Raw genomic sequence first — 24622 nt, forward strand, 5'->3', positions numbered from 1 at the left:
TACTCAGTTTGTAGCATGCGCCCTGAAAGAGCACCTACTTTTCAGGAGAGAGGGAGAGAGAGAATCCCAAGCAGGATCTACACTGTCTGCACAGAGCCCCATGTGGAGCTTGAACTCACAAACCGTAAGATCATGACCTGAGCTCAAGTTGGATGCTCGACCAACTGAGCTGAGCCCCCCCCAGGTGCTCCTACTCATAGTTCTTAATGAAGGAAATAAAGAGCTTTGGGCTTTATAGTACTGATAAGATTTTATGCAATAAAGGAGTGTTAAAAATATTCTAGAAACATGGTTAAGTTTCTTAACTGATATATGTATGTTACCTTGCAGTATCTGATTTTCTCAGTTTAAGATAATCAAATCTTTTTTTCTTATGAATGACTTGATTTTTAAAAAATTTCCTTTAGGTAAAAGTGCAGTTTTAAAATGTCTACTGGATGTTCACAAAATTTTTCAGGAAAATGACCCAGCTTACATTCTGAATGATCTCTACATCTCAGACTACTGTGTGTGGATTCAGAAAGCCAAGTAAGTTTTGAGTTACTTACGAATTTTACATGCCCCCATTTCTGGAATACCTCCTGACCCAGGAGGAAGAAAATGAAATAGCCTGTGAGACAAGTTGTAATGAAAAAGAATACCCCATCTAGATACCAAATGCTTTAAAAAGTGACTAGGTCAACATGGGAAGCTTGGCGAATTGGCTTTGGGAAAGGTACAGATGGTAAAAATTTTACTGGAAAACATGGTTATAGCCTAGAAAGTAGATGTGAGAACAGACAGTTCTGATTGGTTGTGGCTATGCTATTGACTGTCCAATATGAAATCTCAAGATTTCATACGTGGGTGTCCAGACTTGTGTCTTTGGTGTACTCACAGTGGGCTGTGAGTGTGTGTGTATGCATGTGGGGGCACCTTGTGCAAACTCCATTAAGGCACCAGCCTAATCAGCCGTCATCCTGGTGAGAGTTGTGCACTCATTGGCAAACCACTGGCTTACAGAATCTGTTACACAGAGTATAAAAAGTACAACCTTCAATGCTTCATGTGATGATTCTTGGTAACACAGGTATCTACGGGTCTGAACTGTCACAAATAGGCTCCTTGCACCTGGTATGTAAGATTTTAAAAAAGCGTTTACCATTTCCTCCCTCAGAGAGGGAGTTTAATAAGTTTATTAAGTTTAAAAGGAGGTGAGCTTTTAGGGTGCCTGGGTGGCTCATTTGGTTAGGCATCCAACTCTTGACTTCGGCTCAGGTCATGATCTCATGGTTCATGAGTTTGAGCCCTGCATCTGGCTCACTGCTGTCAGTGCAGAGCCCACTTTGGATCCTCTGTTTCCTGTCTCTCACTGCCCCTCCCCTACTTGCTTCCTGTCTCTGTCTTAAATAAAAATAAACTTAAAAACTGAACTTTTCTCTTGTGAAGAGGTTCAACAGACATATGCAAATTAACCATTTCAGTAGCAGGAGACGATTAACTGAGAGCATACAAACAGAGCTGTTGATGAGAACGCTTCTTACGGGTTATGGGGAATGGTGGCACAGTATCACTCGTGACTTAGAAGAAAAACAGCCACGATAGTTGTACTGTTGCTGTGATGGTAAATGAGTGCTTTAGCATGCCTTTAATGCCTGTTTTGAGTGAGCCATTATATAGAATTCACTTTTGGCCTCTTTTCATGGGGAAGCAGCCCTAATGCCGAGTGAGATGAGAAAACCTTGTGGCCATACCTGTGGTCGGGAAAAGCTGACGGTCTGCTCAGCATAACGCCTAATACCATACAGCAGGTGGTGTGGGGTCTGTGGTGGAAATCTCAGTGGCTCCAGATGGAGAATTGCATCTTTGACCCCTGAGGTCATCATGGCGTGTCATCACTCCCGTTTGATCCTCCTGCTAATTGAGCTTGTCAGGTACCCTGCTGCCATTTCCTGTTGTTTTCATAATAAAATTAAATTGAAATAGTCTATTTGTGTGGGTTTAGATTTTTCTTGTTCCCTTCAGGGTGAGGATTTTATAAACATGCAGTGAGCACTGAGGTTTGTTGTGAGGATCCCATTTCTAGGAGTGCCTCCTTTCTCTATGGCATTCCTCATTAACTAGAGAAAAGATTGTGTTCCATTAAAGTAGAAGGGCGTGTGCCCCTGTGTGCATGTGGGGATTACCACACCTCCTTGCGCTTAAAAAATCCTTTTTCCCTTGGTTTTAAGTTGCAGGAAATGAAATGAAATTCTTATCTTCCTAATAATTGTTATGATAATACTAATTTTTTCAAAGAGATAATGGATTGGGAAATGAGACAGGAGAGGGATACCAGCAGGAGTCTTCAAATTACTTTTTTTTTTTTTTTTTAATGTATATTTATTTTGAGAGAGGCGGGGAGAGACAGCCAAGCAGACAGAATCTCAAGCAGGCCCTGAACTGACAGCACGGAGCCCGACGTGGGGCTTGAACCCATGAACCTTGAGATCATGAACTGAGCCAAAATCAAGAGTCTGATGCTAATTGACTGAGCCACCCAGGTGCCCCTCTTCAGATTACTTTGGAAAAGAATTTTTTTATTATTATTTATTTATTATTTGAGAGAGTGTGAATGGGGGAGGGGCAAAGACAGAGGGAGACACAGAGTCCGAAGCAGACTCCAGGCTCTGGGTGGTCAGCACAGAGCCCAATGCAGTGCTTGAACTCACGGATCGTGAGATTGTGACCTGAGCCGAAGTCTGATGTTGAGCCAACTGAGCCACCCAGGCACCCTAGAAAAATTTTTTGGACTTGACCAATTTGACCATAACTTTCCTTTCCCTAAACAGGCTGTATTGGTTTCACTTTGTGTGTTACATTTTAACTCTAGTTGAATCTGGCTATTTTTTTCTTTCTCTTGAAATAATACATTTGTTCATTTACCTGATTTTTATTCAGTTTTCTGATTTAATCCTTAATTTTTCAAGCGTAACATAATTGAGGTTCCATGGTCATCTTTACCCTGAACTGTCTTGGCTCTAAATCATTATGCTATAGTGAATGTTCATGATTTCCATAACTAATTTCTTCTTCACCATTCATCTTCTGGTTTATTTCTTTCCCATAGGGTTTATCAGTGAGATCTTGCACCCTGTTTTTATGTTTTAAAATAGTTCTGTATTTTCTTTAATTTCTATTCGATGATTTTGATTATAAAGACTGAAATTTTATTTACAATATCAGACAAGTGCTAAATTCTAATGAACACAAAGAACAGCATTTCATTTTTATAGTCTGACATTAACTTTGGCAAAAACTTGTTGGAATTGGGTTGCGAAGTCATTCTTATATTCAATTAATGAAGTTAGGATAACAGTTATCCTGCATCTTGCTTTATACTGTGTAGTTCTTTTTCCTTGTGATGCCTGTGTCTTGTAGAGCATATTTGCAGATTTTCAAAACTGAAGGTCCTATATTCTTATTCTGGGTTAAAGTCTGCAAATTATTTTTCTGAAAAGGAACACCCCCTGCCATCCTTCACCGTAAGTGTCATTGGAAGTTTCGAGAATGGTGGTCACTGCAGCAAATGCTCCCTGGGTGGCAGCATGAGGAAGTGATTTGCTTGAAGTCATGTAGCATCTCTGAGATAGGTGTGTGATAGTGTCAGAGTTTCTGGATCTGGATTTCATGTTTTCCCAGCCATGCCTCCTAGATAACCAGTTTGTCTTTACCTGTGGCATGTGGGGGGAAAATGCCAGAAGACACAAGTTCTCCATTTAGAGAGCTTTTTCTATTGGAAGAGGAGTTAATGACTCACTCATCTTCCTCCTAGATGTTCCCATAGCTTTTGGTTTAAGATCATGTAGGCATATTTCACGCCTGCCTCATTTTGTAGTAATTGTAGTGCTTATCTCTTTCCCCTTCTACAATTTTAAAGTCCATGTGAATGAGCATCTCTCTGGGCCTGCCAAAGTCCTTGGGAGCACAGTAGGTTTTTGTTGAATTGAATGGTACTCAGTACAGCCAGTTACATGAGCATTTTTCATCGTTTAAAAAAAAAAAGAAAAAAGCATAGCACTCTAAAAACTATGCATTGGCTCTTACTTAGTTTAATTGACATTTCCAGCTACATTCAGTGGATTTTGCCCTTCCTTGATTTCTTTCCTGGTGGGCTTCCTTAGCAGTAGCAGGGATTGTTCTGACCCTCTGAGAGTTTACACCCTTTTATATAAACGTGGCTAGAAAAGCATGAGCTGTAGCGTATGTGCCAGTTCTTTCTTTTCATTGGCGGCAATGCTTGAGCCAGTCACCTTCGTCAGTTTATCTAATGCAGCCAATGTTAGTATTTTAGTATTTCCTCTATTTTCCAGTGCATTTTTAAACCATTGGAAGTAATAGTGCACATGTCATTTTGTAACTTGTTTTCTCTTTATAATAGTACCCTATGAGTAATTTTCCTTTACCACATAATATCCATAGCATAGTATGTTTTTTAAACAATTTGTTTCTCATTGTAAAAGGAGTATGCGCCCACTGAAGAAAATGTGATAGTGCATGGTTTTAATGCGTGGGGTATTTTGAAACACAGGGGGTCAAGTAGGGTATTATTTTGTTGTTGCTACGTGGAGAAATTTTGGTTGCTTCTTTTTAAAAAACTGAAAATCTAAAATCTTGGGTGTCTTTCAGTCTCAGTTTGAGCTAGTCATGAAGGTCTTCAATCATACTTTTTCTAATATAGTTTTTTTAAGGTAGCTGGTTATGGAGAAAAGAACAAAAACGTCTTTGAGGAAATGAACCACTTCGCGTCGAACTGATAGTTTACTCTGCTTTATACACTTGGTGCATTTATTTTTTTCACTTCTTTTTAGCATACTTTGCCCACCAGATCTTACTTTGTGGCCCTTTGGACACTAATATGGAAAATTTTTAGAGGGAAACTGTTCTACCACTGAATCATTGTATCTTATTTGATAAATCCTGGACCTCAGTTTCCTCAGTTGTAAATGAACATAAGCCATTTCATCCCTGAAATCTTAAAATTCTAGAAAACTTAGGACCTCATCATTGCTTTATACTGTTTCACCTGCTTCCTCTGTGTATGTGCTTTGGTAGGGGATAGGTTATGCTCCTGAGAATAGCACAGATCTCTTCCTTTTGGCTCTCTCTTGTTCTTGGTTCACCTGTCAAAAGTCATGGGCATGGGGGTAACTCAAATGCCAAGGTAGAACGTTAACATTGAGTGTAAAAGTGGAATTACTTATTTTTTCAGCCACTAATTGTTGAGCCTTACTATATGCTAGGTCCTGAGGTGGGCGATGGGGATACTGTGGTGAACGAGAGGCACACCATCTTAAAGCTGATCTTGTAGTGGGGAGTACAGATGTAAGGGGAACACAGTGCTGTAGCCTGATAGCAGCTGTAGTGGGGAAGCATGGATGCTGTGGAAGCACTTAGGAAGCCACATGTTTAGCCTTGGAATAGAGGAAACAGCTTCTGGAAGGAACAGTTGAAGCTGAGAGCTGAAAGACGAGTAAGAGTTGGTCAGATGCAGCCGGGGAAGCTGGGGCAAAAAGTACTTCAGACAGTAGGGACAGAAGAAAATGATTCTTTTAGAGAGCTCAAAAGCTCAGTATGGATGGATCACAGTATAGGCATGAGAGGGAAGAAATGAGGCCAAGGAGTTCATGTGGAGCCTTGGCCACTTGAAGATGCTTGGACTTTGTCCTGGGAGAGTACGGGGTGACTGAAGAGGTTAAGCCATACAGTGTCTGGGTGAGTGATGTGATGAGATTCAGATTCTGGGAAGAGCCATCAGGTCCCCTTCCAGGGAATGAACTGAGTGGGGCAGAGCTCAGACTTAAGACTGAAGTCGTCATCAGGATGTGGGTGATGCTGGCAAAAGGTGTGGACTAAGCCAGGGGAGTGAGCAGGGAAGGAGACTGGTGGTCATATTTGAGAAGTGGATGAGCCAGGACTTAGTAATGATGGGATGTGAGGGGAGAGGGAGAAGCGGAAGCATCAAAGAGAAGATCCAGACTTTGACTTGGCCAGTTAACTGGGCCATTTGAAGTGTATTTGCTGAAATTAAATAATAGTGGGGAGAGGGTGTAGGTTGGAAAGGAAGAGAGAGGGAGGGAACATGTCGATTTGAGGTCTCTAAGGAATATCTATGAGGAAGTAGTCAGGAACATTTGGATCACAGCTGGAAAATATATATGGAAGGGAGTTTGGACAAAGAAGGGATCTAAATAGCAAAACATAAAAAACGGTATCTAGTTGCATAGTACTATTACACATATGAATATAATAATAATCAGGAATGGATCCGTTCCCAGCTGGGAAAATAACATCATGCAGAGGAGTAGATGAGTAAAACATGTAAGTAACATGATGAACAGATTTCCTGGTTGTAGCTATGGTGTGTTGGAAGGGTGAGAACGGATGTAAGGCTTTTTCGCATTTAGATCAGTTTTATCTGTCCTCGTAGTATCTCTTTATTACTGAATAAGAGAGTTCACAGTTAGCTTGGGGTCGTGGTGTTTTGGTAATAGAACCATATTTGAAATCCTTATTTCTCCCATTTGGTTCCACTCCACTCAGACTTTTGTAGTAAACATAGCACCTTTGTTAGGAGGCTCTAGGTTATCTTCTGGAACCCAGGTGCAGGGAGTACAGCTGGACTTCATGAGCTCAAGTGATGAAGAAGTAACAGCAGTCAGCTTACTCTCTGGTGACATGTGGTCTCTCGTGTTGCTTCCTCATGGAGGTCGCTGCCACCCTTCTCTTTTGATGCACATGGGCAAGAATGGCTGTTTCCGCAGCTGAGTTCATGTGTACCTAGTTTCAGTAAACTGCGAGTCCCTTGCTTGTAATTCCAAGGGAGGAGGAATGGTGGGCCCAACCACGAGTCAGTGTCTTCCTGGTCTAATTGCCTTGGTCACAGTGGGCATGGGGTAGGGATGCTCCGTAAGGCGGTACATGCATGACACTGGGGCCCACTTTGTCACTAGTGGCATTTTGGAGAGGGATGCATGTGGGGCATGCAGACACCTTAAGAGACACTGCTGTAATTCCATGATGCAGTTCTGAGCCATAGCTGAGGAAGAACCCTAACACTTTACCGTCACCCATGTCACCGATAGTCATAATAAAGGTACAGTGCTGAAGGTGATTTCAGGGGTCTGTTAAATTCAGGCATACCACATAATAATCAGACACTGTAGGTGGTTTTACTTTTGTATGGGAAGTTACTTCTGTGATAAATGGTAAAATGTTAAGTGTTACATGAGCTGCTAATGATTAGCATATAGAAATTTCAAGAAACAATTGTGCATAATTTCAAGCAAGTTAAACCTCTCTTGAATTGAAATCATTCTTGGTAAGGTGCTTATTCTGGCATGTCAAGTTGCTCTTTGGTTTTACTGTTTATTTTTAATTAAATCCACAAATTCATCCTGGATGGGAGTGGGTTTTATCTCTATAAGAAAAGATTAGTGCATGCCAATATTCATTCACTTGTATGCCTTCTGTGGGGTTTCATATGGAAAGGATTTACTTAATGGTTCTTTACCTTATCACCAGTAGTTCAGCAGTGCCCACTGGGGACTGTAGCTCTTCATTAGACTTCTCTTACAAGAAATGTGCCAATAAATCATAGGATTATGAATGTTCCTACAGATTTCAGACTAAAATAACTCTTTGTATAGATACCAATGCTCTCTGCAACTATGTGTATTGAGAAAACTAGCAAAAGAATTCTGTACCTGAATGTTAAAGTTTTGTGGCTTTTTTTTATTGTAGTTGTTTTGCTTATTATGTTTTTCTTGCTTGTAAATTTTTTTTTTTGTTTATTTCTTTTTGAAGGAGAGAGAGACAGAGAGTGAGTGGGGGGTGGGGGGGAGGCAGAGAGAGTGGGAGACACAGAATCTGAAGCAGGCTACAGGCTCTTAGCTGTCATCACAGAGCCCGACACGGGGCTCAAGCTCACAAACCGCGAGATCATGACCTGAGCTGAAGTTGGATGCTTAATTAACGGACTGAGCCAGCCAGGCGCCCCTCCTTATTTGTAATTTTTACCCTACTTTTTCTTAAAGGTAAACTTTTTATTTTGGTACAGTTTTATATTTCTAGAAAGTTTGTGAACATGATACAGAGTTCCCAGATAACCTACGCTCTGTTCTCCTATGATTAACGTCTTATATCAATAATGAAGCATTATTGATACATTATTATAAACTGCAGTCCATAGTTTATTTAGGTTTTTCCTAATTTTTACCCAATGGTTTTTCCTATCCCAGAATACCATGTTTTGTTTTGTTTTGTTTTTACTAAGAACTGGAACTCAAGAATCAGTAATGTTCAGTTTCTTGCACATTTTGATTCTTCAAGAGCTTAAATGCTATTGAAAGGTAGTAAAGTGTTACTGAGATACTAAGATAGCTGATATATACAAATACTCCAACCATCAAGATTCCAGACCTTGAAAACAGTAGTATTAACATATTTTGATAATTTTTAGATATTTGGAATTACATAAGTCGTTTATTATTTTTACTTCTACATGTGCTGCAGGCATCATTATTATGATCTATGAATAAACATTAGAAGTTTGCAAAGATATAGTGGGCAAGACTTTATATTTTCATGTTAACTTTCTTAAGGTAGAGATTAGAGGTGAAAGTGTGCCTGTGAGTTCTTGTAAAAAGTGGATGAGAAGTCCCAGAGGTGAAATAGGTGGCTTCCGAACTGGAAAATGCCCCCATGTTTATGGTACATGGGGGCTTGTGTACATCAGGCCCATTTTAGAGCTGTGACTGGGTGGCTGTGTTAGGTTTGTGTCTGTTCTTGTTTTTGGTCTTGGGTACTTGGCCAGACTTCTCAAATCCTTGGTTTTGGCTTGCTGGAGTCAGGGCTTTTTATAGTGTGTAATTAGCGACTGTGTGAACAAATTGGCATTTTCCCTCACCTCCTTGTTCTGAGGCTTGTTCACCCATCAGAGGTCTTTGGAGGATTCTCCGAGGATGCTCACAGGATCAAGTGAGTTCGGAGTGGGCTTGATTTAGTCCAGTTTTGTAAACCAGTATTCTCTATTTGATGTAGAATTGTCACAGTGCTCGGATTGTCTTCACATCTCATTCCGAGAAGAGGCTTACGTTGATTAATGTGGCGTACGTGTGGTTATCGCACTTGGAAAGTGCTCTGTTTAAGGAGAGCTTTGTCAAGAGCGTCCTTTGAATGGAGTCACACGAAACCTTTTTAAAAAAACTGTCAACTTCAAGTACAATTTTCTTTTTCTTCTGCCTATTATGATTGAAACCCAATCCTTGTTATAACATAATTATCTCAACCCAAGGCAGCAGGGAGTTGCTGCCTTAATGTAAGGGGTGTGAAGTCCCCTAAATAAATAGAGGATTAATTACATTCACAGCATGTTGTGAAGGTGATGAGATTGATTGTGATCATTTGACTTGTCCCATTTCCTGCTCTGTCTACTTTTCTGAATAAATACAAGCTGGGAAAATAATAAATAGAGCTACAGAGCATATTGTCGGGACTGGGGTGGGGAACGATGTGGGGAATGGGCCTGCTTGAAGTAGAGTTCCACATTTTGAGTGATACATGCTATTTATCTTACATAATTTTATCAGTGATGATTCGCTTACTATTCTCAATTTAAACAGCTTTCTGGGAAGTAGTTTTTATCTAAAAAAAATAGATATTAGCGGAACATTGAAATAATTTGACAGATTGTATTTTCAGTGGGTGGATATCAACAAATTTCTGATTCATTTTTAAATGTTTTCACTTAGTGCGGCTTTTTGAAAGGTTTAAACTAAAGAAAATGTTAGCTGTTATACGTTTGTATTGTCTTTTCCTTGTAGAGGCTCTGTGCTTTTCTTAAACTTAAAATGATTAAGTGGTACTTTCCTAAAGTAGATCATGTTTTCTATTTTATGTTTGTCTTACTTCCTTTGCCTGGACAGTTTTATAATGTTGTAAATTGTGATTTTGATTTATACATTTATTCTCCAAATTTTTTATAGCAATGGCCTCCAAAGGGAAGTGTATTTACCCCATGGAGCACATTGAACAGTCTTTTTGGAGTGGAGGAAGACTAGAATAGGCATATCTGTTTACTTTTAAATGTTTATTTATTCTTGAGAGAGAGAGGAAGACACAGAATCCGAAGTAGGCTCCATGCTCTGAGCTGCCAGCACAGAGCCCAACACCAGACTCAAACTCACAAATGGTGAGATCATGACCTGGGCCAAAGTCGGACACTTAACCGACTGAGCCACCTAGGCACCCCTTCTGTTTATTTTAAAAGAAACAAATCAAGGTCATTAATGGATTTCTAGCAAAATGTCATGTTTTGTGAATACCAAACATATTTTTAGTGATAGGATACTTGATCAGAAGTTTGGAGCAACGACCATCTTCATTTCCAAAGAGAATCACATATGTTTATTCTGAGTGATGACAGGGGAGGGTCGTCTTGCCTAAGCCATTGGAGTTCAGGTTCAGGGACTCAAGTTGGTCTCTTCCAGTTGCTTGAACTAAGTTGAAGACATGTAGGATTCTGTGAGGAATGATTTTGTGATTTATTGTTAATTACTGACTCAAGGAGAATGGGTCCAGAGAAACCTGGACTGTGAATGTTCTCAGGGTCAAAGGTGTTGCTCAACTTGGTACCCCAGCACCTTAGTCAAATGCGTGTTGCTTATTAATGACGCTCAGTAAATGCTCATTGAACTGAAAATATCTTTTCTAATTCAGTTAAAAGCTTCAATGAAAAGAAGCAGCTTTACCTTCTTTTTACATGATACTGAACCTACCTCTTGTAGGACCTGTAGTGTGTGTCCTGCTCTTCATATCCTAGCATAAAACAAGGATGCCTGCTTTTATAGAGGTGGTGTGTATTGGGATAAATGACAAAGGAAACCTATAACTTCCTGCTTGTTTACTTACGTATGAGGAAGTCAGAATGAGTTGGAGGTATATAAGAGAGAGCCAGAGAATAGTGTATGGGTGTTTGGATTATCAGGTAGATGGATGTTTAGATCTCCTGCATACCATCTATTTATTGTTGTGCAGAATTGGCTCAGAGTGTGGTGTTGGGAATGCCATGTACCTTTCCCAAGGAGTCAGGCTCAAGAACTGACCATCTTAGGATCTGTACCCACCTGCTGTCCCTCCCCAAGTCTGGAGACAGAGTGTGTGTACGGTGGTTGGGAAGGAAGAAGAGATTGCAGCCATCACTTCCAGGATGTTCCCCAGACTGTCATCCCCAAATTATGCACATGGCCAGGAGACGTACTGAGCGGTCTGTGGTGTGATTGAGGGATATCAGGTATAGCCATTCGATTTAATCCTGTTTCCCGTCGGGAGATAACCTGTGAAAAGTTTTGTAGATTACACCACATCTATCTGAAATATTTATGTCTTTATTAATTATTAATACCTTATTCTTTATAATTATAAATTACTTAATTGTTAAATATGATTATTTATAATGATAAATATTTCTGTTTTCTGTGGCTCATTTGTTTTAAATGAGTTTACAGTGTAATTGAACCTGAAATTTATTGAGCACCTGCTATGGCTGGCATTGAACTCTGTGCTATAGATAAGATCAAGGTCAAAATTTCTGCAGCAAGGAGCCCACTGTCTGGAAGGGTTAAGGATACTGTACTGCCATGAAAAATCATAACTGGAAAGCTAAATGGCAAAAACAGTGTATAGGAAGCTGTATATGCTGAAGTGTTGCAATCACATTAAACACATATTCACAAGGCAAAAATCCTGGAAGGAAGCTCATTCATGTTCATAAAAAATCATCTTTGGTTTGTGGATTCATGGGCACCTTTTCTATTTCATACTTTTTGGTGAGCATGTATTTTGTTTTTCCCCCAGATATACATCTTACTTTCATCAAGTATAACAGGATATTACATGAGTAAATAAAGTTAAAAGTGTGGTGGTCTACACTCAAGGCTCAACTACATATAAAGGCATGAAAAATGGAATCCCTTATGCCCTGAGTGGAATGAAATAAATGGAATAATTAAATAATCAATGCTTGTTTGAGCTCTCTCAAATATTAACTTGCATTTGAGTCACTGTTTTATTAATTTTAGGAAACCACATAGCAGAAAAGAGACCACCATTAGGGGTCAACTGTGTGCATGTTCTTAGTCTTACAAGAACACATCAAGCAATAGAAAATATGTCTATTATAGTACTTTTGCCTTTCGTTTAGTTAAATTTTTGTTAGTGTTGTGGTGGATATATTACCTCACAGATTTATAATGTGGTGTGCTTTAAATGACAAGAGTGAAAAGTGATGTCTGTTCTGACCATCTTGCTTTCTCCAGACTCATTCTTGCCCTGCAACCTCAGGTCACCTACATACCCAGAGTTGTTTTGGGGGAATGTTATTTTTTGATGCCTTACTAGAACTAGAGCAAGCTCTGTGCCTGGGAATGGAAGTGCTAGGATTTAGGGGATGGCTGTGGGTGAGACTTTACTGGGTGATGTCCAACTGTCTTCCACAGTGGTGGCACCAGTTTATTTCAAATGCTTCACCCACCGGCAAAGTACGAGAATTTCCCTAGTTCAACCGTAATGCCAGCACTTGTTTAGATTTTAAGATTTGACAATTGGTGAGGGTGTTGAAAGAGTTCCTTTTGTCGTTTCCATTTTCGTTTTTTTGATAGGTTATGAGGCTGAGCCTCTTTTCATGTGTTTATGGGGCTTTTGTGTTCGCTCTTCTTTGAGACGTCTGTTTGTGGTATTGCCTATTGCTCATTAGTGCTCTCTTTCTCTTTTTGATTTTTAGGATCCTTCTGGTATTCTGGATATTGGTCCTTTATTAGTTAAACATGTTGCAAACATTTTCTCCCAGTTTGTAGTTTATCTTTTTAGGTTCCTTGTAGTGTCTTCATAAGCAGAAGTTTTTAATTTTAATGTTGTAGAATTTATCAATATGTTCCTTTATAGGCATGCTTTTTGTTTCTCATTTAAGAAACTTTGTATGATGTGGATGTCATAAAGATATTCTCATATAGTATCTCCTGAAATTTTTATTCTTTTGCATCTAGCATCTAAGTCTTTAGTCCACCTGGAACTGATTTGGTGCATTTCATGAGAGAGGGGATCCAGTTTCATTTTTTCTCATATGGATCACCTTACCCCAGCTTCATTTATTAAATAGTCCATCCTTGCCTCATGCATCCTGCAGCGCTCACCCTGCCATACATCAAGTTTACATCTATACTTGGATCTGTTTCGGGGTTGTCTTTTCAGTTCCACTGCTTTGCTTGTCTGTCATGTGCGCATACCATACATTCTTAATTACTGTGGCTTTATATCTTAGAATCAGCTTGTCAAGTTCCATGAAAAACATTTTGATTGGAATTGCTTTGAATCTATAAATCCATTTGGGGAGACTAAAACATTTAGTCCCCTTCCATAACATGGTATGACTCTGTATTTAAGTTGTCTTTAATGTCGTTCAATAAAATTTTATCATAGTATCCTTAAAAACTTTGTACATCTTTGGTTGGAATTAACTGCTATAGATTTTGTGTGTTGCTGTTGTAAATGATAGTTTTTTTAAAAAATCACTTTCCAACTGTTTAAGCATCTAGAAATGTTAATTTCACATTTTTGTATCAATTTCTGTATCCAGCTACCTCACTAAACTCTACTATTAACTGTTAGTATGGGTTCTCTCCAGTTTTCTGTATAGGCAATAGCAATGCAAATAGTGATAATTTGGTTTCTTCTTTTCCAATTTTTATATTCTTTCTTTTTGTTTAGTCTTCATCTTACTGTACTGTTTACACCCTCTAGCACAATGCCCAATAGGTAATGGTGGTCAGGTATTTCTCTATCTTGTTCTTCATCTTTAAGAAAATGCTTTTGATGTTTGCTGCGGGCTTTTGTAGATCACCTTTATCAAGTTAAGAAAAGTTCACATTATTCTTAGTTTGCAAAGAGTTTTTGATCTCAAATGGTCCTTGAATTTCATTGCGTATTTTCCCTCATCTTTTGAGATGATCTTAAGGTTTTTCTTTTTTAATATGTTGATATAATGAATGGCATTTATGAAATTTCTAACTTAAGTCAGGCCTTGCATTCCTGGGATAAACCCATCTTGATTGTGATGAATTTTTAAAATGTGATTCTGGATTTGATTTGCTTGACTGTGTTTGTGTATTATACACACCAAGAAACAGAAATGGAGAGAGAAGGAGGGAAAAGGGAGGAAGAAGGAGAAAGGAATTTGGCTCACAATTTTCCAGTCTTGTACTGTCCTTTTTTGTTCTCTGAGGTAATTTCTATGAATTGTAATCTCTTCCTTGATTCTTCAGTAAAATTCACCAAAACCATCTTTCTTCTTTTTGAGATTTCTAACGATTCAGTCACATTTTCCAATTGTTATAAAACTGTTCTGGTTCTCTATTTCTTCTTGAGTTGGTTTTTGATAGGTTGTGTTTTTCTTGAAATTTGTCCACTTCATCTAAATTTTCAAAAGTATCGGACATTAAGTTATTCTTATTTTCTCTTAACTGTTTTCTTTATAGCGTCTATGCGTTGTTTTACTGTAATAATTGTATTATTGTGTCCTATCTTACTGTAATATTCATGTTTCCTTCTTTTTTAAAAAATTAATCTTTCAAGAGAGTATATTTGACTAGTTTATCAAAGAACCAATATTTGCTCTTTTGATCTTCTAGTTTTGTTTGTCCTCTGTCATTACTTTCTGCTTTTTTTTTTTTTTTTTTTTTTTTGAGAGAGAGAGAGACACTGAGTCTTAAGCAGGCTCCATGGTCAGCAAAAACCCCTCTGCAGGGCTTGATCCCATGACCCTGGAATCATGACCTGTGCCAAAATCAAGAGTCTGATGCTTAACCGACCAATGACCCAGGTGCCCCTACATTTTGCTGTTATCTGTATCATTTAATTCCTTCTCTTTTGGGGGGTTTCTTAGGCATCCTCTTCCCCCACTTATCTAGATGCTTAATTCATTAGCTTTGGAGCCTTTATTTAAGCCTATACACTTTCCCACAGGCGTCTGCTTTGTGTGCACTAACAGGGTTTGAAACATACTGAATTTTCATTATTATTCTACTCCAGATATTTTCTGATTTTACTCATGAAATGTGGAGAAGTATGTTTCTCCTTTCCATGTAAATGGGGTTTTTATAAGGCTGTCTTTGTTCCTGATTTCTAATGTCCTTGTATTTGTCAGAGAATTTTACCATTGTTTGAAATTTGTTGAGATTAATTTTATGTCTCGTATGCAGTCACTTTCATAGATTTTAAAGATTGAGTTCTGTGTCCATTGGGTGAAACTCATCAGTTGAGCTGTTTAAAGTTTTTTATCCTTGTTGGTTTGTTTTGTCTGTTTCATACATCAGTTTTTGCCTTGGAAGAGTTGTGTGAAAATCTCGTACTGTGTTGGTTGTGTCATTATCTTCCTGTAGACAGATAGTCAATTTTTACTTCATATTTTGAGGCATATTTTATTCATTTTTGCTAGTTTAAAATTGTTACATCTCCCTGGCAAATTACAATGTTTATTATGTAGTGGTCTTCTTTATCACTAATAATGCTTTTTTACCTTTGTTTATTTTGTCCTATATTAATATGGAGATCCCAGCTTTCTTTTGGTTAGTGTTTACCTGGCATATCTTCTTTCTGTCCTTGGAGGAATTAATTTTTATAGACATGATTCTATAAGCTTTTGGTGACTGGTTTCACATTCAAAGATAATTACAAAATCTTTTATTTTTTGTATGTGAAAAATGTACTCTGAGCATAGGATGTAAAGCTGTGATGGGATAGTAGTTTGGGACCCAGTTGTGACTTTAGATGTTTTGGGGGTTATTTTGGTCTTAACTGTTGGGTATGTTGACATATGTGGGTTCCCCGATTCAGGTATATCTGTTTTTGACTCTCCACCCCACACTGAATCATTCACAAAGTCCTTGTAATTCTTCCTAGATGATGTCTTTGATTTAAATTCCTCTTTTTGGTCTTACTGCTTGTCTTTTAATTCAGGCTCTTGTTTTCTCACTGATGCCGGAGCGTTCTGTCTGTTCTTTTTGCCACCAGAACCTCATTTCCCTCTTGTTTTTCCTGCAATAATGCCAGTCTGATCATTCTGAAATGCCCGTTTTGATCATGGCTGTCCACAGAAGTTCTCGGTGATTTCCCCTTCCCAGCAGCACAGAAGCCTGAGTGCCTCAGCTGGGCTCATGGCCCGAGCTCTGTATCCTCCTCCTCCTCATCTTTTATGCTTCATCCTTCACTCCTGCTGACTGAGCTCCCTGTCCTTCTCATGCCAGACAGATACTGTCACCACTTCCCAAGTTTGCCATAAACTTCAGCTTTTCATTGCCTTTGTGTATTCCGTTTTCTCTGTCAGGGATACTACATTTTGTTTGAAGCTTTCTCTTGTCACCCCAGCAGAGTCATCTCCATTGTACGGCTTTTCTTGGCGATGAACATCTTTAATTCAGTCACTTATATAATTGAAATGCTGCACAGTCTTCTCATTTGGGGATCAGTTCCCCCGTGCTGTTGTCACTGTGTGATTGCTTAGCCTTGTCACAGATGGCTCCAGTGCCTAGAAACCCTCTCATGAGTGAGAGAGCCTATTCTACTCTGAAGCATCTTAGATTGGTTAAAAAAGTTCTCCCTTAAGTTGGACTGAAATCTATTTTCTTCATGTGAGATTGATTGATTGATTGATTTATAAGTAGGCTCCATGCCCTACTTAAGTGTCAAACTCACGACCCTCAAGACCAAGACCTGAGCTGAGAACAAGAGTTGGACACTTAACTGAGCCACCCAGGTGCCCCACATTAGTTTTAATTCTGAACCCATATAGAATAAGTCTGTTCTCTCTTCTAGCATGCCTTCAGCTATCTAGAGGATCGCTACTATATCCCTTTTCAGGGCTCCCGATCTACTTTTTTTGTCTTGAAGTTATTCTTACAGGTTCGTGCGTCCCAAATCTTCAGCATTCCTGGTTTTCTTTTAGGCAAACTACTTTGTCAGTACTTCCTCTGACAGTACTTTCCAGCATCCTTTTTAAGTATCCTTCAAGCTAAACAAAACATTCCAGGTTTGGCCAGGAAGTAGAGAGGAGCTTTTGAGCTGTTACCTTTCAGGGTTGTGTGTGTGTGTGTGTGTGTGTGTGTGTGAACACTACCGTATTCATTTAGTCTGGGAGCTCATCTGCTTATTATTGGGAAACCTCAACACACTATTCTTAGAGTTTACAATTAGCCAAAACTCTTAACAATTTAGTCTCAGACATTGGTGTTTAACTGTAATTCTGCTTCTCTATAAGTGGTTGAAAAACTTTGTATTTGTCCCTATTCGTTTGCACCTTTTTGGATTGGGTTTATTCTGTCCACCTGTATTAATAATATTTTCGGAACTGGAATCTGCCATCTGCTGTAACATAGTTTGTAAACTTCCTCTTGAAATCCCTTCAGTGATCATTTTTGAAGTACCTACTGTATGCCAAGCATAAGGCAAGGCCCTGGGGAATTGAAGAGCGTTAAGTTAGATAAGGCTTCCACCCTTAAGGAATTAGAATGAACATTTTCTGATTTCATCTAAGACAGTGAATGAAATGTGCAATGAGGAAGTCTGTCGTTAACAGCTTTGTGCTCTTCACTAGATACTTTCCTTCAGTTTTTAAATTGCTCTCACCTATAAAGTCAAATGTGTGTCCAGTCAGCTTTATAATCATCCACCCTGTTTTCTGTATTCTGCCCATAAAGAAGACACAGGAAATTGTCATATGCCAGCTTAAAACCCGGGCCCTGTCTCTGCGCGAGGCTCCTGAAGGCCACCGTTTCCCCCTCTTAACTGCCTGCCATTTGTGGATTTTGAGTTCACTGTCTTTGATTTCATCATTTTCCTTTTTTACCTTTTTGAAGTGAAGCGGGATATAGATACCTCTTTTCTGTCTTCTCTGGATGTTGGAGGCTAGAAACATGGTTCTGATTCTGTCCCTAGTTATTTTTTCTGTGATGAGCAAACTGTCTTTTCTGTTAGTGTAACCTGTGTCACAAGTTTTGCCTTCCCTAATACCAGCTATCATGTTATGATTTGGGCATTTTTTCTTTTCTCTTCATTCTCAGTTTATTGAACAGACCGACAGACCTTGGTCACACAGAGCAGCAAACTCCATGAGTCTTCAGAGATATAGTCTGGCCCAAGCCAGGTCCTGATCATTCTGTCGTCTTAAGCCATGGCCCACAAAGCCAAATCCTGCTTTTAATCCTCCTGTTTGCAGGAGCCAAACCCTCCTGCAGAAGGTTGAGGTCAGAATGTGTCCCTTGCCATCAGGAATGTGGAGAGACCATAGAGTATCATGGTTAAGAGTGTGGGAGCCAGCTGGCTGACTTCACATCTCTGCTCTGCCTGTATGGCCTTGGACAACTCATATAAATTCTCTCTGCTTCAGCTGTTCACAAAATGCGGCGAATTAGATGAGGAAACACATGCGGTATGATTGGAGCATGTTAACACAGAGTAAGCAGTCGATAAACGGTTCGTGAATAACAAATTGCCAGCCATGCAGTGCTTGCTTAACAATAACACCGGCTGGGTTAAGCACTGAGTCTGCAATAGTAATAGCTCACTGCATGGCAGGTGTTGTACTGTGCACTTTACGTTCATCATCTCTCCTGATTTCACAGGTACTATGTGAATTTGGGGTGTGTGTCCATTTTGAGAGCCCCGGTTAGAAATATGGAAATTGAGGCTCAAAGAGATAAGGTAATACAGGTCTATTTGTTCTTCAGAGCCTGAGCTTTTAGCCCCCTTGCTGTGGTCCGTCAGTTAGTTCCCTGTCATCTTCCAGAGTGACTGACACCAGACTGCCCCCCATTAATACTGCACGCACTGTAGATAAAGTTTCAGCGTGGTTTCCCTAATTGAGCATTTAGTCTGGTTGGGGAGAAGATACACAGATGGCAGAATTAGAGCACTGTGGAGTGGGAGCCCCTCCACATCGCCAGTGGTACAGTCATAAGAAAGATTGGGATTCGAGGAAGGGCGACTCGGTGTGGTCTAGGAGGCTTGGGAAGTAGAGTGTTGAATTGGGAACTTGCGATGGGTGGAGTCTGGCCAGGGACAGAAAGAAAGGAAGGGGAAGTTCTAGGCAAGGGCACAACTGAGGCAGATCCCCAAACTTAGGGTGTGCTGGGTATGGGAACAGAGGTAAACTGCTCACACTAGTGGCAGGTCCTTAAGGGGTGTACACGATATGTTAGGGCATAGGGGAGAAGGAGCGAAGTCTGCAGAATGTGGAAGTTGCACGCCAGGGGCCCTTGGGTCACATTTGGCTCTCAATGAGTTTTTAAAAACTTTGAATTGGTTGTCAGCACTTAAAAATTGAAAGATTTTATGTAAAAGTCTGGATTTACAGCTGCTCTTGAAATACCGGAAGTCCTGGCAGTTGCTGGGCTCACATCCCCACATGGTAACAATTGGCTAGAGCTGAGGCCAGCTGTCTCCATTATGCGGGACTGGCGCTGTCTGCTGTGGCACAGACCCCCGCCCCCTCCACTAGACTCCATCTGCACGGCCGGTGAGAGCAGCACAATTGGCCTTGGCCGAGTGGACAAGGGGTCTGATACCGGATCAGAAGTTCCTGTACTTTCTTCCTGCCAGACTGCAAGCTCCATGCAAGCAGGAGCCATGCTTTGCTTGTGTACCACTTTACCGCTGGGGCTAGTGAAATGCCCAGCAAATCCCAGGCGCTCGATAACTGTGGCACCTGTGTGACAGCAGTGACCACGTTATAGTGGAATCCATCTCAGAAGCTGCAGCAGGCCTCTCGAACACTTAGGAGAAAACAGACTGATGACGCACACACCAGTGGGCTGTATGGTTCATGTTGAACCCTGTTTTTAAGGCAAAATGTGGATGACCAGTAAGCAGCAAATAGGCTGCTTATAAAGGAGAGAGTGGTCTGTGTGCTTGTCAGGGCAAAAGCTGGTCAGGAATTGCTGTTCCCAGCACCTCTCCCGCAGGTGGAGAGCTACTCTGTCGGTTTCTTCTTCAGACACACACTAAACAATAGGAATGCGTAAGTTAGGTTTGTGGCATGTACGTACTTCATTGCCTCCCTCAGCAGGACAGTAGCACGACGGAAATCACAGCTAAAGCTCGGGCCTCTGTGTGGCTTCACGAAAACCTGTAACACCGATTTGCTTTTAACCAGGAATATGATCTTTCTTCTTGGCTGCTGCTGTTTCCCCTCTCTACTGTTCAGCCTGTGTTCTTGTTTTGTTTATTTATTTACTCGCCTTTCTTCTGCACTTGGTATTCCTCCGAGCTCCGTCTGAATGCACCTTGCCGTCGGGAGCACTAGGAAAGAAGAAAGTCAAACTGTCTCTCCCCTCGGGCTCCAGCTCTGGAAAATCAAAGCCAAGCAGAGGCAGCCCTTCGCCGCCTGCAGCAGGGTCAGCGATTTGTGTAATGTTTTCCCTGTCAGCTCATCTCTGCTGATTTCTTGTGTTTTTGAGCAGGGGAATGAAAAGCTGTAGCGCTATGGCTGCCTTTTTTGAGCAGGTGGGAACCACAGCTGGGATCAAAGCCCAGCTCCGGTGCTCCCGCCGACAGCAGCCCCTTCTTTTTTGTAAACCGCTCATCGCAGGGGCTGGATTTGTCTCTGTGGAATGAGGTGGCTCCAAGAAAAACCACCAGCACAGATGCCCTGACAAGGAATGAAAGGAGAGAGCATTTCTGCCTCTCACCCCATGCGGGAAGCGTTTGATAACATCATTTGAATCAAACCATAATTAGGCTTCTGCAACCAGTTCGTGTAGGAACATGAAACGCTGTTCAGCCAACAGGTTTGGTTCTAACAACCATCTGACTGGTGGTTTAAGTTGTACTGTGTAGCCCTATATTTAGTCAAATAATATCTTTGAGCCACTTTTTCATTCTTATTTTTAGCCATCAGTAATTTTTGTAGGTAGTAATTTGGGTCTGATTGGGACACTTTGGCAACTCTTCAGTTCTAATTATAGAAGACTTTTTGCTTCTATGTCTTGATGATAAAGCGAACAGGGGATTATTGTAAGGAGCTGGCCAACAGACTAGTTGAGTCCTAATTTTTGAGAATCGTGGTTACCACCTTAAAATATGGAACACATTACAGTTCCCGTCCAGATAAAACTACCCCGGGAGACTTAATCTGCATACATGTTTTGTCAAGGATTGGATCCCATGACATAGGAAAGATTCTCCAGTGGTTTTCCTGGCAAGTGCCCTCTTCAAGAATCTTGTTTCATGTAGTAAATGACCTCTAATTACCCACATGGTATTACTACCGCACTGTGAGCCAGGACCTAGTGGGTCTGCACATCAGCAGCTCTGGCCGTCCTTGGGATTAACCCTTTGCCATTAGGCACATGTTTGCTTCTGAGCACCGATGAAGCATGGACAGGTGTACAGACCTGTTTAGCTCATGTGGCCAAGGAGAGGATCCGACAGGCTCATGCATATGAAAGCCGTTGGAAAACCCTCCAGTCTGATGCCGGTGTGGAATATTAGTACTCAAGGTTGTGGTTAGTCCTGTGGCCTTAGCTATGTCTAGGCCTCATCTTTATCAAAGAAAATTAGATTGGTGTGGTCCAATTTTGTATGCAGAGCCACATGAGGCTCTTTTAATGTAATCATTTAAATAAGATTTAAGATTCAGTTCCTCAGTCACATTGGTAACATTTCAGGTTCTCAGTAGCCACATGTAACTAGTGGCCACCTTGCTGGACACCATAGAGAACTTCTCTGTCATTATGTAAAGCTGTACCGGACAACCCTGGACTCGGTTATCTCTCAGATATCTTCTGATCTGAGATGGTGTAGACTTCAACAAAGTGACATGCTTGGTTCTTAAAGGAGAATTGTGCCCTCAATGTCATCCCTGCCACCCGTAACAGGGGCTTGGATAGGCTGAAATCTGTCCTCCTTGCTGTCCTGGTGGCTGAGCATGAGGCCTTCCTATGGCATCGTCTCCAGTTTTTTACATGAGATAAGTTCGTTGTAGAATGATACATTTTGGGGCCCTCAAATGGTTCTATCTAGTTTATATTTGTAGTACGAAGTAATATAGAATTCTGACTTGGCCACAATTGTTCTTTTTTTGCTAAGCTTCTGGGTCTTCCTTTTTAGGAACAAGGTAACCTGTTGCTGTTTCCCCTGAACTTGGGACACTGTAGGGTGGGTCTCAGGACCAGGTGAATAAAAGGTACTAGAAGAAGTAACAGAGGCATGGCAACATGATCTGGAGATTACAAGTAGCCGGGTGGCTGTCAATGCTAGGAGAGGGGGTAGGTGTGAGTAAGCTTAATAGACTAGAGAGGTCAGCCAGGAAGAAATGAGAGAGGTAAAAATCAAGAATAAAGCTAGGTTCCACAGTTCAGGCTATTCAAATATATTGGTCCCTTTCATCACCTTTCAGTCAGTGAGGCCTTCTTGAAGCACTCCTGAAAATTGAACACTCCCCACCCGTAGCCCTCCCGGGCCACCTTTTTAGCTGTTTTTTTTTTTTCCACAGCACTTATACCGTCTGGCGCATTCTATATTTTACTTGCTCTGTGTTTATTGTCTGTCTTTTCCTATGAAAAAGTAGAAGCTCCATGAGCACAATGATTCTTGTCTGTTTTGTTCATTGCTTGGGTACGTTAGGAGTTTGAGTGCTGAATGAATAAATGAAAAGAGCAGACGGAGAGAGAACGTTTCTGAGAATGAGCCTCAGATCAAGAGAGGCCAAGTTGGTGACTCTTGAGCCAAAAGGACCTTTAGAATAGGGCTACTTTGCAGTCCCTGTCAAAATAACACCAGCATTCTTCACAGAGCTAGAACAAACAATCCTACAATTCGTGTGGAACCAGAAAAGACCCCACATAGCCAAAGCAATCTTGAAAACGAAAACCAAAGTAGAGGCATCACAATCCCGGACTTCAAGCTGTATTACAAAGCTGTAATCATCAAGACAGTATGGTCCTGGCACAAAAACAGACACTCAGGTCAATGGAAAAGAATAGAGATGGTGCTGGGAAAACTGGACAGCGACATGAAGAAAAATGAACCTGGACCCCTTTCTTACACTATACACAAAAATAACCTGAAAATGGATGAAAGTCCTAAATGTAAGACAGGAAGCCATCAAAATCCTCGAGGAGAAAGCAGGCAAAAACCTCTTTGACTTCGGCCGCAGCAACTTCTTACTCAACACATCTCCGGAGGCAAGGGAAACAAAAGCAAAAATGAACTATTGGGACCTCCTCCAAATAAAAAGCTTCTGCACGGCGAAAGAAACCATCAGCAAAACTAAAAGGCAACTGACAGAATGGGAGAAGATATTTGCAAGTGCCATAGCAGATAAAGGGTTAGTATCCAAAACCTATAAAGAACTTATCAAACTCAACACCCAAAAAACAAATAACCCAGTGAAGAAATGGGCAAAAGACATGAATAGACACCTCTCCAAAGAAGACATCCAGATGGCCAACCGATACATGAAAAACTGCTCAATGTTACTCAGCATCAGGGAAATACAAATCAAAACCACAATGAGATACCACATCACACCTGTCAGAATGTGTGCCTTCTAAAGGCAGTCATTGAATACTCCAAGCCTTAGCAGACTTTTACATTGATTCCCTGCCTCTGAGAGGTGGTTATACCCCGGAGGGGGTGTGTGTATGGGCTAAGCCATGGATCAAAATGGCCCTCTAGGGACCCGGGTCAAAGTTACAAGTCGGTTTTTATGGTACAGAGAAGCTGACAGCACCTGACTCACTCTGAAGGCTCACTGTACCTTTAAAAAAATTAGTGTCCTGGAAGATTTAATGAGAGGCAAAAGGAGCGTTCAAAACTATGGACATTTCAGCTTTTGGGTCTGATAGTCAAGGTCCCTTGTAAGTAGATGTTCTTATGTGCACCTCTCTTTCCTGCCCGTTCCAAGATACAGTTGACCTTTGAACAACATTGGGGGGTAGGGCTGCCAAACCTCTCCCCCTCCCCAGTCCCTGTCTCTGTCTCTATGTAGCCAAAAATCTGCATATAACTTTTGACTCTGCCCGAACTTAACTACTAACAGCCTACTATTGGCCAGAAGCCTTACTGATAATATAAGCAACTGACACATATTTTGTGTTACATGTATTACATACTGTATTCTTACAATAAAGTAAGCTAGAAAAAAAAAAAAAAAGGCCGTGTTACTTAGAAAACTGTAAAAGAAAATACCCTGACAGCACTGTACTATATGTATTGATAAGAATCTGCATGTCAGTGGGTCTGTGCAGTTGAAAGTCGTGTTGTTCCAGGGTCATACATATTTAGTTCTTGTGGAATGTTGTCAGTCTGTCCTGTGGTCCAGGGATGTAGCTGTGGACCTAACGGTGCTGTTGTTCTTGTGCTGTGATCCTCTGGTTCCCGTGTCACCGAACCCTTCCCACTTTTCTCACTTGGACTGCTCTCATAGGCCTTAAAAATGTTTCATTGTGGATTACCACCCCTTTTGTAGGAGACCTTTTCTGCTATTGTCCCTTCCCTTTACCATTCCACCCTAAAGTGGCTGTCCTTCCTCTTTGGTGTCACGGCCAGGACCGAA

General features: G+C 40.7%; 1 protein-coding gene across 1 annotated transcript in view; it reads left to right on the forward strand.

The window, feature by feature from the left end:
- The window catches only part of SHQ1 (SHQ1, H/ACA ribonucleoprotein assembly factor), a 97209-nt gene that overhangs the window by 57208 nt on the left and 15379 nt on the right, over positions 1-24622 (forward strand). The window contains exon 10 of the mRNA XM_025922535.2: positions 408-528. Coding sequence (XP_025778320.1) covers positions 408-528 — 121 coding nt within the window. The remainder of the gene's footprint in view (positions 1-407; positions 529-24622) is intronic.

This window comes from Puma concolor, chromosome A2 (genome assembly GCF_028749965.1).
Source record: "Puma concolor isolate L17-30 chromosome A2, mPumCon1.1.hap2, whole genome shotgun sequence".
In the NCBI taxonomy this organism is placed as follows: domain Eukaryota; kingdom Metazoa; phylum Chordata; class Mammalia; order Carnivora; family Felidae; genus Puma; species Puma concolor.